We start from the raw sequence: 14,701 nt of genomic DNA, 5'->3' as shown, positions 1-14,701 counted from the left end.
CCATGAGGAATGTCATTGGGATTTCGATCAGAATCTCATTAAATCTGTATAGTGCTTTTGGTAGTGTGGTCATTTTGACAATATTAATTCTGCCTATCCAAGAACAAGGTAGATCTTTCCATCTTCTAAGATCTTTATTAATTTCTTTCTTTAGCATTCTGTAGTTTTCGTTGTAGAGGTCTTTCACCTCTTTTGTTAGGTTGATTTTCAAGCTTTTTTTTTCTATTGTAAATGAGGTAGTTTTCCTCATTTCCCTTTCAGAAGATTTGTCACGGATATACAAAAATGCCTTTGATTTATGGTTGTTGATTTTGTACCCTGCTACTTTGCTGAATTCATTTACTGGTTCTAGAAGTTTTCTGGTGAAGTTTTTGGGTGTTCTAGTTATAGAATCATATCGTTAGCAAATGGTGCTAATTTCAGTTGTTCTTTTCCTGTCTATACCCCTTTAATTTCTTTCGTCTAATTGTTCTGGCCAGAGTTTCAAGAACTATGTTAAATAGAAATGGTAAAAGAGGGCATCCCTGTATTGATCCAGTTTTTATGGGGAATGCTTTCAATTTTTCTCCATTTAGCATGATGTTGGCTGGGGCTTAGCACAGATAGCTTTTACAGTGTTGAGATATGTTCCTGTTATCCCTAATTTTTCTAGTGTTTTGAAGAGGAATGGGTAGTATATTTTGTCAAGTGCTTTTTCTGCATGTATTGAAATGATCATATGATTCTTATCTTTAAGTCTATTGATGTGATGAATTATATTTATTGATTTCTGTATGTTGAACTAATTGAATATTCTTATGTCAAGAACATTAAATATTTGTGTGCATCATTTATAGGTGCCTGGGTTATACTTCAATCATGCAGAATTAATGTTTCTGGGGATGGGGCCCTGGCTTTCTGATACATGCCAATATTTATACTAAAATTAGAATAATGTAAGCAAAATGGAATTTTTCATTCACTGAACATACATTTTGTAGACATCTCTAAAGAGTAAGACAGGTTTAAAAGCAAAAACTTTCATCATTATTCCACTCCAACACTGAACCATGAATCCCAAAGATAAAAGATCTGGCCCAAATTTGAGGATACTGACTGAGCTTGTTTGCTAGAAATTGGAACTTGGAAAGGAAATAATGGCCAGAACATGTTTGTATGTGTATATATATACAGAGTTTGCATGTATGCATGACTGAAGTATAACCTAGCACCTATATTTGACACAACCCAATGTTTAATACAGTTGCCATCCCAGAGGCTCAGGAGGCTGAGGCAGGAGGATCATGACTTCAAAGCTAACCTGAGCTACTTAGTGAGGCCCTAAGCAACTTAGCAAGACCTTGTCTCAAAAAATAAAAAATGAGGTTGGGATATAATTAGTTGGATAAAGTACCTCTGGGTTCAATACCTGGTACAAACAAAAACAAACAAACAAAAAATAAACTATTGCCTTAGAAATATTCAATTAGAAAATTTAGTTCTAGAACACCAAGTGTGTATGTGTATGTGTGTGTGTGTGTGTATGTATAAACACTTATACATATTTTATGCATTTAAATACAATATATACATACTTTGTATATGATAAACATGTGTTTTTCTACTAAGCCATGCCCTCAGCTCTCAAATTGGGGCCATTTTGTTCTCTGTTTCATGTGGCAGGAATGATGAAACAAGCTGCGGATGGCTACTTGGAAAAGGGCAGCTTTCTCTCTTTCAAGTGCCAAATGGCCTGGGCTGCTTTCTACATTTGGGGAACCCTAAGAAATTGGCATTAATTATTATGATAAACATCTTGCTCTGTCTTTGATTTTCTGCCTCCCTTTGTTGGCTAATTTGAGTGTCCTTTTTTTTTTAATATCTTAATTTAATTTATTTATTTATATGTGGTGCTGAGGATTGAACGCAGGGCATCACACATGCTAGGCAAGTGCTGTACCACTGAGCCATAACCCCAACACCTTGAGCATCCTTTTTATTTTTTTGTAGTTGGACACAATTCCTTTATTTATTTATATGTGGTGCTGAGGATCAAACCCAGGGCCTCACACATGCTTAGTGCTCGTGCTCTACCACTAAGCCACCACCCCAGCCCCCTTTTTATGTTTTGAGATTTGGATATGGGTGTAGTAGAAGTCTACTTCACCCTATAATCTAGGCAAAGGTAGTTTTATAAGTGGTCCAACCTTCTGTATTAAGGATTTTGTAGAACAGTTTGGGGCCAAAACTACTGTTAAAAATGAAATTTCTTTACTTTAAGACCATGATCAGAATTTCTATTCCTGGAATTTGTGACATAAATCTATCATGATATCACCTCTTAAATGTTCCATTTTCCAGTTTCCAAGTTTAAGGTTAATAATGATAATGTTATCACTTAGTAGTTTTTGATATATTTAGTAGATTCAAATGATCTGGTAGATTTTATATTCATTTGATTTTAGATTGTTATCATAAAAGTTTTTTTTTTTTTAAATTGGAGATGAATCTTTTACTAGGATTCTTTATATTTAAGCACTGTTTCCCTTCTGTCTTATTTTTACTTCCACTAAATAACAGATCTACATTTTATGGGTTCTTAGGTGCATAGTTTTTAAAAATTTAACATATCTGACTGATATCAGGATCCATTTTATGATTGATGGTATGCATAGCCTAATTGGCAAACTTTTTATTTGAAGTTCAAAAACTTATATCTTTAAAATTATATCTTTTAAGTGATAGCAACTTAGAAATGATAAAACACTTGAGGTTAGCTTGAATATTCTAGGCTGCCTGTCTTAGTATACAAATATGATGAATTTAGAAAACCTTTTTGTTTCTGATAATAGTTATTAATTTATACTAATTAAGGTACTTTGCTTTGAGTTTTGGAACAAGTACAGAAATTGTAATTATTTGTAAAAAATTTTATGTATCTTGAATAGTTCTTTTTAAGATAATGATGGAGAATAATTGCTTTGAGTCAGTTTACCTATGAAACATGTTAATATGAAAATATTCCTAAACTGGGTTATTTATATATGCTAAAAATAAAAGTTGCAAGAACTGTTTTGCCATTCTGTAGTGCCAGTACACATGTAAAATTATCTTGTTTCTCTTTGCAATAATTATTGTTTTATTATATGAGGACACTTGCATGTCTTTTTAAAAACTCATTTTCTGTTCTCTTATCTTGTTTTTTTAAAGACTTGCAGGCTATGTTGAAGCTTTGGCTTCCAGGTTAGGCCTGTCAATTCCTGACCTCACACCAAAGCAAGTTGACATGTGGCAAACACGTGTTAGTACACATTTGGTAAGTAATTTATATGATCTATGACAATGAATTTGGGTAGACAAAGAACGACACTAAGTTTAGTATCTTGAAAACTCTGAGTCTAAAATTGATTTGAGTAAAGTCAGTTAACAAAAATTATACAGGCCTTGGAAGTCTTTATAAAAATAAGTATTTATGTATTGGCTCCTTATTTTTTATAAGTAGACTTGATTTTTAAAAAAAAATCTTTATACAATTCAGTTAATCCTAAGGAGTAGTATCTGTTATGTGCCAGAGATTGGAGAATGTAAAATGAATAATTAACTATAGTTATCCTTAAGACACTAGTTTAGGTAGAAAGACATGTAGAAAAATTATCATTTAGTATGACATATGCAGTAATAGAATTATGCACAAGGTATAACAATAGCACAAGAAGGAGAAATAACATTTTTGGGGGGATTGTTTTTTGGTAGGGAGATTTCTTGGTAATTCTTGATTTTAAGCTATTTTTGAGTTATCAATGAGACATTTACTAGATAAAACAGTTGAGTTCTGAGTATAATGTCTAGCAAATAAAAGGTATGATAAAGAAAAAGGGAATATTCAGAGAAATACAGAAAATTAGGAATTTTGTGACTATACTATGTAGTAGTTGCGGATAGAGTTGTATTAAAAAACAGCACTGGAGAAATAAGCATGAACCAGACAGGAAAGGCACAGTATATGCCCTGCTAAGGAGCTCGTACCTCAAACACGGTGATAGTCAGCCAGTGAAGACTTTACTGGTAGCATCCAACTTCCTTCATATTTAAGTCAAGAAAAGGAGGAAGAGCAAGATGGGAAGGGAAGATGAAGAATTCTGCTTTCGACCTATTGAGTATAAGATGCTAGCAGGATATTCAAATGGTGATACTTATTAGGGTTAGGGTTAAAGGTAAGAGTTAGAGAGGTGTGAATTAGAGATGATAGGTGTCATCATCGCACTCATTTAGCACATATTTATTGTTCACCTACTATGCACCAGGTACAGATCTTGGAGTTTTTAATACATCAGTTAATAAGAGTTTTTTCTTTCTTTCTTTCTCTCTCTCTTTCTTTCTTTTCTTTCTTTCCTTCCTTCCTTCCTTCCTTCCTTCCTTCCTTCTTTCCTTCTTTCCTTCTTTCTTCTCTTGTGTTCCAGCAAAAGAGGAGACAAGACAATAAAAAGACATGATAATTTTTTTAGTATATTAGAAATTCATAAACAAAATGAGAATTAAAAACAAAAGTATTGGGAGTGCTACAATAGAGTCAGATTAGAGTATTAAATAGGAAAGTCATGGAGACCCCACTGAAAAAAAGTTAGGTGAGAGTTAAAACCTTGAGAAATAGTAAGATTTTATAGGTCAGTGGTTGTCAAAGGATGGTGCCAAGATCTACAAGATCAACTTTATGTGGGAACTTGTTAGAAATGCAAACTCTCAGGCTCCTATTTATGCCTATGTATTCATATATAAAAAATTACCATGAATTTGGCAGCTTATAACAACACGTATTTACTACCTCTCACTTTCTTGGGTCAGGAGATCAGGCACAGCTCAGCTGGGTCCCCTAGAAGGCTGCAGTCATTGTGCAGCCAAGACTTGGTTGTTGCCTGGAGGCTCAGCTGGAAATGATGTACTTCCAAGTTCTCACAGTTCTTTGGCAAAATTAATTTCCTTGTGTCTGTAAAGGTCCCATCTTCTGGCTATCTTTTGGCCAGAGGACAGCCATGTCTCCTAGAGTCCCATGGCCTATGGCCTTCTGCATAGACCCTTTCACAGCATTGCAGTTGTCTTCTTCAGAATCAGCAAGGGGGAGAGAAATGAGTCTGCTGGCGGAAGGGAGTCTTACAACCTAATATAGACTCTAAAGATATATCAGTGAATATAGATGTTGAAGTCAAATAAGAATAAAGGATTAAACTTTTAAATTTTATCTTGCTAAAACTTTGAAGGAGTTATACCTTTTAAAATTTTGAAATAATGAAAATGACAGATTTGACTATTAATATAAAGCATGGGCATACAACTACTACCACCACCACCACCAATAAAAAAACCCAAAATAGCAAAAGTTGAAAAAAATGTTATACAAGCTCTTGTTGAAATAATGTCTACTATTAAAATTTATTAGAAAAAATATAGGCTCTAATAGAAGAAGACATTTTATTCAGGACTGTAGATTATGAAAATATCATAACATCTATAGTGTTTGACAGGACATATTTTGTCTTCCTTTGTATACCTAATGGAAGTTTCTGGAAAAGAAAGACAGACTACCTCTGGCCAGGCTCCATCTCCTTGGTATACCCAGGATGGAGTCTGACACATAGTAGATTTTCAATGCTTGTATGGAGTACTCAAACTTAATTGAAAAATGTTTAAACTTGACAGTCATCATAGAAATGTAAATTTTAAAAATGATATATGGAAGCAAACAACTTAAAATTTTCATAATGTAGGTGAGATTGCAGAAAATTTATGTATATATAAACATACACATATAATGAAATTTATATATATATATATTTTTTTTTTTTTTTTGAATGTATATGTAGTTTTGTCCAGGGTAGACAGCATGACTGTAACCTTGAAGATGCACAAATGTTTATATTTGATTTTTAAATGAATTATTGGGAAGAAGTAAAAACAGACATATTTATTGCTGTTCACTTGTAATGGTGAAGTAAAGAATTTTTTTATGCAAGGAAAGCTTTAAGGAGATTATAGACCATCAATTAAGTGGCATTTAGATATCTGCATATTAAATGTATGTAACAGTTTGGAAAGTTTATTGTAACAGGGGTTGCTCTGGAGTGTGAAGTGAAGCAGAGAATTAAGCAATGTTTACATAATTATTTTTTCTATAAGTAATTGTGTATACATGGGAATAAATGTAGAAAAGAAATATATACAAGATACAGCAAATCCAAATATTTTGAGAGTAGTTGTTACAAGTTTTTATCCTACCTTCCTATTTTTTGACCTTTATATGTACAATTTTTAAAAAGTGTTGTCAGTGTGAATATTTCTTTGATGATGTTTTTAAGATGATTTTCCTGGTTACTTTGAACTTTGTTTTTAAATTTTTATTTATTTATTTATGTACATATTTATTTGCTGTGCTGGGATTGAATCCAGGACCTGGTGCATGATAGAGCAACATTCTACCAGAGCCACATTTCTAGCCCTGCTTCAGACTTTAAATTGACCTGTTCTGGAATATTTTTGTAGCTTTTTAAAAATGCTTAAATTACTATGATCAACTGATCAAGTTAAATATTTTAGTACATGGTAATTGTCTATTGTAATAGATACTTAAGCAAGGATACCCCTTTCAGGGATATAGTAACTTTCAAATGTTCTTTTGTGTTTCTTTAGGGCAAAGCTGTTGGGGTGACTATTGGCTGCATTCTAGGAATGTTTCCGTTGTTTTTCTTTGGAGGAGGTGAAGACGATGAAAAACTGGAAATGGAAAATTCATCCTCTTAGAGTACCTATAAAAAGATGTAAACTAATGTACCTCAGTTATTAAATATATGCTGTCACAACATTTAGGAATTAAGACAGTAACAGTGTATAGATATGGGATCAAACAATTCAGCATGTATTATGGAAAACACTAACTTATTGTGGCTTGGTCTTCTTAAGACATCTTTTTAAAAGAAACTCTTTAGTATCATTTTGTGTAAATTGTTGAGATGCTTTTTTTCATCAATGGCTGTCAACAATTTTATCTTTTCCTTCTCTTTCTTTGTATATCAAAATATTTAAGTCTCAGTTGTTGATGTACTGTACTGACTTGGGGTTTGCTTATTTGTTACTTAACATGTATACATGCATGAAAGCATTTTTTTTTTTTTTTTTTGGGGGGCGCTGTTGTTCCTTGATAGTTGCACTTCAACCTAAGGGTATTTTCCCAAATTATTTAAGATGTTTAATATCAGTTAAAATTTTTTTTACTCTTTTTGGCAACATCAATTTTGTACTCTTTCACAGTAAACATTTACAATATATAATTTCAGTCATTTTCTTAACTCTCACATCTATTCAAAATAAATACAGGTTTTAAGTATATATTATTCATTTTAATTTTCTGACCATACTGTCTTAAGAGCCAGGGGTTAAACAGAGCAATTACAGTCTCCCTCTTTAAAAAAAAACCTAGATGCTAACAAGTGTACTTATTTATGTTTTTTTTTACCTTTAATTTCCTTATTGTGAATAATTACATCACAGGTTCAGACTCTTTAGGGGCAGAAAATTATTATTTTACAGTCTTTTAAATTAGGGATTGTGGAATCAGGTGAACTAAGGAATTTGACATGATACTTGGAAATTAAGAAGCTAAAATTTCTTTTTTTTAGAGAAGTAGAAAATAGAAAAGTTTGTGGTATAAGTGTGAAGTTTATGTTTGGAAGTTTAATGAGATACAAATTATTGCTTAGGAAGGATTTCCATCCCCCACAAAGTAGTATCTTCTCATCTGAATACCCCATCCTTATAATCCTAACCTTGTTATATTTTGTGTAGTGAATTTTATTTCTGGATAATTTCTTTTGAAGTGAAAACTGAATATTTTATATTTTGTTTTTGTTATGTAGTCTAGTCAAGTTACATGAGGTAAAATCCTTTCTCCCATTTTTAGTGTTTCTTTTTCTTTTGTGGCATTTAAAGCATATACTTGGTTAAAATCGCTTATTTTCACTCTTATATATCTGACCTAAGTATACCTGTGTCTGAATCCTAAATTTTAATTTTTGAACTGTTAAATTTTTTAGCATATAGCTTGTTACTTGTGCTAAAAATTACTCTTATTTGTAACAGAATAATTAAATACATCATGGAAGAAAAAAATTAAAATTTACTATTCTGGTTTTGAAGTTATGTTGCTAAATAGATGTAAAAGACAAACTTGTAGGATGGCTATATTTAGGAATCTTATTTTGAAGTTTCATTTGCACATAATTACTTTGAGCTCTCATTTTCAGGGAGATTTTTTTTTTCCACCAGAAAATTGTCATAAATTCTCTTCTCTGTACTTCACAGTAATTTAGTGCTGATATCCATTAATCATAGATTTTGAGGGAAGAAGGAAAATATGTAACATAAAAATAAATATATAAAATTCTTAGGCCAAGTAACATGACATTCTCATTTGATCAAATTCAGATTTTACAACCTGATATCTTGAAGAGAATTATCTTAAGGATATAATATTGTATCTCACATGGACACCAAAAAGAATTTTTTTTTAAATTTTAGATTGCTAGGATTAGAGTGCTTATTTAATTTTTTTGATAAACATATAAGTGCTTTTGTCCCTAAATTATGTATTGATTGCTGTCCTGTTTTTTTTTAAAGTATTTTATTATGGTGCTTGGCTTTTCTTTTTATTAATCAAATCTCATCTCCAGAAAATTGACCTATAAGTTTAGAAAGGGCTTTTTTTGTAACTGAGGATTGAACTCAGGGGCACTTGGCCCTGAGCCACATCCCCAGCCCTATTTTGTATTTTATTTCAAGACAAGGTCTCACTGAGTTTCTTAGCACCTTGCTTTTGCTGAAGCTGGCTTTGAACTTTCAGTCCTTCTGCCTCATCCTCCCGAGCCATTGGGATTACAGATGTGCACCACCACGATCAGTTTAGAAAGGACTTTTGATTATTGATTTCCTTTTTTTTGCTCTTGAAAATAATCCAGCCCTGTCATTAATTTAGTTAATAATGGAATCTCTAAATTTAATTGAAAATTAAAATTCAAAATTATTTAAGTGATCAAAACATGGAATATAACCTTCACATTGTAAGATGTTTTAATTTATAGTCATAATAAAAGTTTGGATCATTCAGGTAAATGATTTTCAAAAAATGAAACCCTTTTGACGTAACTGAAGGTATACATTTTTTTTCAAGGTCTTATTCTGCTTTAAGGCAGTGCTTTGCACAAAATGATTTCTGAGAAATGGTTCTCTTTAAAGTAATAACTCCATGTGATCCTTATTTTGTTACTTGCCACAAAGAATCCTATTTCAGATTGAAACTGGAACTCTTTGTTTCTCTTGTGTTAACTGTTTCTCTATTAGGAACACTAGAGCTGTGGTTAATGCAACATGACCTGCTTCAGTATTGTCTGCTTGAAATTCATGTTGTCCCTGTATTATGATTTATTGACTTGTTGATGCATGTAAACTGAGTGCATTTTGTTGCACTGTATGTTAAATGGTGACCAATGTTTTTACAAAGGAATTGAACAAAAAAAAATCTTTTAAGAAATTTGGAATATGGTTTGATTTTAAAATTTGATTTTCTTTCTAATCTTAGAGAGCCTTGGTTATTCTGTCACTAAAGGGAATTGATTAATAAATGTAGATTTGTTACAAGGTGGGAATAACATCACTGAGACAGTAAATGGAACTGCTGATGATCACCTCTGATATCCACAATTGACATTATCTCCTTACAGAGTATAAGAGAAGAGTGATCCCATAAAAAAGTTGCAAAGAGGTTGGATAAATCACACTGTTTGGGTGTTTACTGCAGAGATATCCAAACCATTTATTTAATAATGCCTGGTTTATTTTATTCTTTTTCTCTAGAAGGTAAATTTTGAAGACAATGGAAGTTTATACTTTACATCAAAAGATCTTATAAACTACTTGGAAGTAAACCTGATTAATTTAAAATTATTTTTCTTCAGTGCTGAGGATTATACTGTGGGCCTCTCTCTTGTAGGCAAGCACTCTTATCACTGAGCTATACCTCCAGCCCCTCATTTTAAAATTACATATTCTTCCCATCTGAAAACAGTATATTAAAGGTAATACAACTTTTCTCTTAGTGGCTTGTCATCTTCTTCACGGATGTAATTATTGTGCTGTAATGTATTATTACCTTGGGAATCTAGTTTTTGTGTTTTTCCATCTTTCCTGCTTTTTTTTTTTCTCTTGCTTTTGGCAGCTGTTTTATTTCTCCAGTCTGCTTCTTTTTCAGTTGCATGAACTTAGAAAGTAGATAGCAGTCTTAAACATAAATTAATTGGGAAGTATTAGAAAATAGGCTGTGGAACCTATGTGGGATGGTGGTAATGATATTAACAACAGTATGAGCTCCCTTTTATTAAACACTTATCTGTTGCTGTATACTCAAGTATTTCACACGTTACCGCATTTAATCACCATAATAACAACATTGTTGGTGCTATTATATCCCTATATTATAATGAGTAAATGAGGCATAGCGAGGTTATTTTCCTAATGATGTCACTATTACAAGCAGATTGGAATTCAGCTTTGTCTATGTGTAAAGTCTGCGTTCTTAACTACTATATTAAAGGGATGTCAGTTTCAAGGACTTTATCGAGTACATTCTCTGTTTAGGTTTCTTATTGTCTCCATATTCAAGGGTCATCTTCTCATTGATGACCTAGGGAAATTGTATTTATAATCTCAAGATTCCTTTAGCAGGTTCTGTGATTTTGAATGCATACTGTATGTTAGGAATAGCCCAAGGCACTAATATCTCTATCATCATGAAATTGGTTTTATGGAATGCATTGGAAGGGCAAGAGGACAAAGAAAAGCAAACATACACTTAGGTATTTTCTTTTTGTCAGATAATGGTGAGTTCTGTGGTGATGAATGAAACAAGGTGGGTAGAGGGTGGCAGTTGTCATAACTGGGAGTGGTCAGGGAAAGCCTGAAAAAAGTAAGAACATAAATGATACAGATATCTGTGGAGAGAAGGAATCCTGCTAAGTTATGTAAGACTGGTATTAAGAAAATCTCATACATGTGAATATATTTCACTTTGGAATGCTTTGTTAAATGTTTGCTTGTTTGTTTCTTATTGCTAATGTCTGAATTAAGTCTAAAGATTAATACTTAAATGTTAAGATTAATACTTGTTGGATATTTACTGATAGCAGAAGAAAATAGTCCAGAAGCTTGAAGAAGTGACATTGAAATTCAAAAAGTCAGTGGATATTCATCAGCAAAATCCAGAGGGTTCATTTTGTGAAACCCAACAGACCATTTGTTTTTACCAAAGCAATAAATGCTTTTGGTGTATGAGTTCTAACTAACACTGAAATTAGTTTTTTCTTCTCTAACTTTTAGAAATGGAGTAGTAATTCAGAGACATGTACCATTTTAGTTTTGAAGTGTCAGAATTTGGGATTCCCTGATTTTCCAGTCTGGCTCACAATTATATGAAACACATGGTGTTTTTAACTGATATTCAAATGAAATTTTATAACAGCAAACTATGAATGCCATTGATATGTTTACCTAAGTTTATAAATAAAAGAGTTTGAGCAAACCTTTTTCTGAGCATGAAGACTGAAAAGCTAAAGTAGGCATTTGAGAAATTAAATTGTTTAAGTAAATGAAATAGAGGTTGAAGACTGAAGACTTAAAGGAACTCCTTTTAGGAGAAGATGAAGAAAATTCTCAAAAACAGAAGGATCAAATAATTTTCTATGAGAATTGTGAAATTCAGTAAAGACTTGGCTTTTGCTAATAATATGAAAACTAAGCATTTATATAGTTTTTTTCATTTATAAAGCACTTATATAAATGGGGTTTAAAAGATGATGTTAAGCCAACCCAATGAACTCAAGAGATACTGTAATTAGAATCACAGCTTTATCTTTCTCGAATGCTGGTTCCCCCAGCACCACTGTTCTTTGCAGTGTCTCAGTCTTCTGCATCTCTTTCACGTATTTGCGTTTCTTCTCTTCCTTATTTTTTCTTCTTTTCAACCATAGACTTATGGGAATAGTTATCAGAATGCATTTTTTTTGTCCCATACTGTTATTTTAAAAGCATGTGAATCAAGTAATTTTTCTTCTTCACCCCTATTTGGGAGAACAAATCTAAATTAATTTAGTTCATTTTTCTATTATTAACATCTTTTAATTGTTCTTTCTTTCATATTAACTCAGGTAAAGAGTCTGCATTTTATAAGAGGACAAGACCTGACTATGCTTGTGAGTTAGTCCTGTAAAAGATGACATCTCCTCTATTGTTATGGTTTGGATATGAGATATTTCCCCAAGAGCTCCTGTTAGTGCAGGAATATTCAGAGGTGAAATGGATTATGAGAGTTGTGACCTAACCAGTCCATCCTAGTTTGAATGGACTGACTTTGGATGGTAATGTAGGCAGGTGGAGTGAGGCTGGAGGAGATGGGTCACTGTGGCGGTGCCCTAGAAGCAGGTATCTTCCTTGTGATTTCTTTCCCCTCTTTCTGCTTCCCTGCTGCCATGAGGTGAGCAAGGCTCTTCTGCAGGCCCTTCTGCATGGAGTTCTGTCTCACTTTGGGCTAGAACAATGGAGCCAACTGATCACAGACTCAATCTCTGAATCCATGAGCCAAAATGAGCTTTTCTTCCTCTAAGTTATTCTTGTCAGGTATCTTGGTCACAGTGACAAAAAGCTGACTAACACATCTCTCTTGCTTGCCTCTCTGTTTAATGCTCTGTGCAGCACCTGGCATGTGGTAGATGGCTCAGCGGTTATCTGTTTGATGAGTGATCATTGCTATCCAAATCACTGATTTCTTTCTGGACACTTGAATTCTGGCTTGACTCTCAGCCTGTTCTGAGTCAGTACTACATACGGCTTCCTGTGTAATAATCTGTACCACTTCTGAACTTGGTCACATTTTGCTTCAGGCAGATTGGTTAATCTACTACTAGTTCTCCAGACCATTATTTTATAACTGATAATCAAATGCTTAATGGGAAATACAATATGTTCATAATTTTTTTCAACCAATTAGCAGGAAAACAAATATTCCTTGGTGTGACATGATTTATTCTTATTGAACTTGTTTTGGGAGCTAATGGTTTCCACTTTACTTTCTGTTTAATCTGTCCTAACATTTTCTCTGAAGGTTAATATGAAAGAATTTGTCTACAATTTCTAGAATCTTTCTGTCTCCCTCTCTCTCTTAACATGGAATTATTTTCCCAACTCTGGGCTTTATGGTACTTTTACTGTTCTCCTCATGTTCTCATGAAATACCAGCTTTGCAATTATGTCTCAAATCCAGTATCATAAGCCTAAGATTTTCTAGCTTTTTGGCCTCAAGACTCTTTTACTTTTTTAAAAAACCTAAGGAATTTTGTGTCTGAGTGATATATAAATATTTACTATATTAGAAATGAAAACTGACAAATTATAAAAATTCATTTACTAATTTAAAAATAAACCAACTTCATGTTGGGCTGGGGTTGTGGCTCAGTGGTAGAGTGCTTGCCTCGCATGTGTGAGGCACTGGATTTGATCCTCAGCACCACATAAAAATAAGTAAATAAAATAAAGGTCTATCAAGAACTAAAAAATAAAAAAAGCCAACTTCATGTTAACAAATATTTTATGAAAATTATTTTTCAGAAATATAATTTGATGAAAAGAATAGCATTATTTTATATTTTTTGCTAATGTCTTTAATGTTTGCCTTAATAGAAGACAGCTGGATTCCCATATCTGTTTCTGCATTTGATCTGTTTGATATGTTGTTTTGTTTGGAGTAAATGAAAATTCTGCTGCATACAGATATGTGGTTGTAAACTGGAGGAATATTTTAATAGCTTTTTAGTATGACTGGATTTCTGTAGTTTCTAAAAGGTTAGTTGCCATGGAGAATCAGAGACCCTATGCATGAAATTTTGCATTGAGTTGCATTAACATCCATTGTTCTGTTTGTACTTTGTGACTTTTTCTCTGTGATTTTTGTAACATTTGGAATCACCAATTCACTGGGTATTCGGATCTTCCCAAAATTAATATACTTCAGAATATAAAAATTTTAAATCATGTTTAATATGACTGGCAATCTCATTTTCAAAAAGCCTTTTAAATATTGAGACATTGTCAAGATCAGTTGGCAGGTACACATTTTCCAAAATTCTGATTTTTTTCAGTTGAAAGCTTAAATTTTATCATTGGTAGCAAATACCCTTAGTTTTCCTTACAGTGACATTCACTTTATTCATGTTTGAGAAAATGCCTGTCAGGTACCCATGTCTGAATACCCTAGCTTGTCTCACAGTTCAGAACAGCCTCACAAGTGCTTTTCCTCAAGACAGCAACCATACTTTGTTATCCCCAGAAGTACTTTGTGCACACTTCTCATTTCTTCATACAGAATATTCAAGAGTCAAGATTTAAAATAAGTAAATCCACTGCCTTATGAAGAACATTGAATAAAACTTCCCCTTCAACTGCAAGGAAGACAATGACATTTTCCAGCTGACCATGAAGAAGAACACCGTGGCTACTGGTGCCTTGATGGAATCTCAGGTGCTTTTATCCATCATTGCTTTTTCCTTTTTCCTTGTGGGGTCTTACTGTGTTGCCCAGGCTGGCCTTCAACTGCTGGCTCAAGGGATCCTTCTGCCCTAGCCTTTGGAGTAGC

The 14,701-nt window shown here is 33.0% G+C and overlaps 1 protein-coding gene across 2 annotated transcripts in view; it reads left to right on the top strand.

Moving 5' to 3' along the window:
• Tmem65 (transmembrane protein 65) overlaps positions 1–14,107 on the top strand; it is a 54,046-nt gene extending 39,939 nt beyond the window's left edge. For both annotated transcript variants that reach the window (XM_046464747.2, XM_058585713.1), the window contains 2 exons: positions 3,190–3,295; positions 6,661–14,107. In XM_046464747.2, coding sequence (XP_046320703.1) covers positions 3,190–3,295; positions 6,661–6,771 — 217 coding nt within the window. In that variant the 3' untranslated portion in view covers positions 6,772–14,107. The remainder of the gene's footprint in view (positions 1–3,189; positions 3,296–6,660) is intronic.
• Positions 14,108–14,701: the final 594 nt, after the last annotated feature.

Source organism: Marmota monax, unplaced genomic scaffold, assembly GCF_021218885.2.
Source record: "Marmota monax isolate L192 unplaced genomic scaffold, Marmota_monax_Labrador192_F-V1.1 WCK01_AAM20220418_F8-fsc00003, whole genome shotgun sequence".
In the NCBI taxonomy this organism is placed as follows: domain Eukaryota; kingdom Metazoa; phylum Chordata; class Mammalia; order Rodentia; family Sciuridae; genus Marmota; species Marmota monax.
This window is presented reverse-complemented; position numbering and strand designations above follow the sequence as displayed.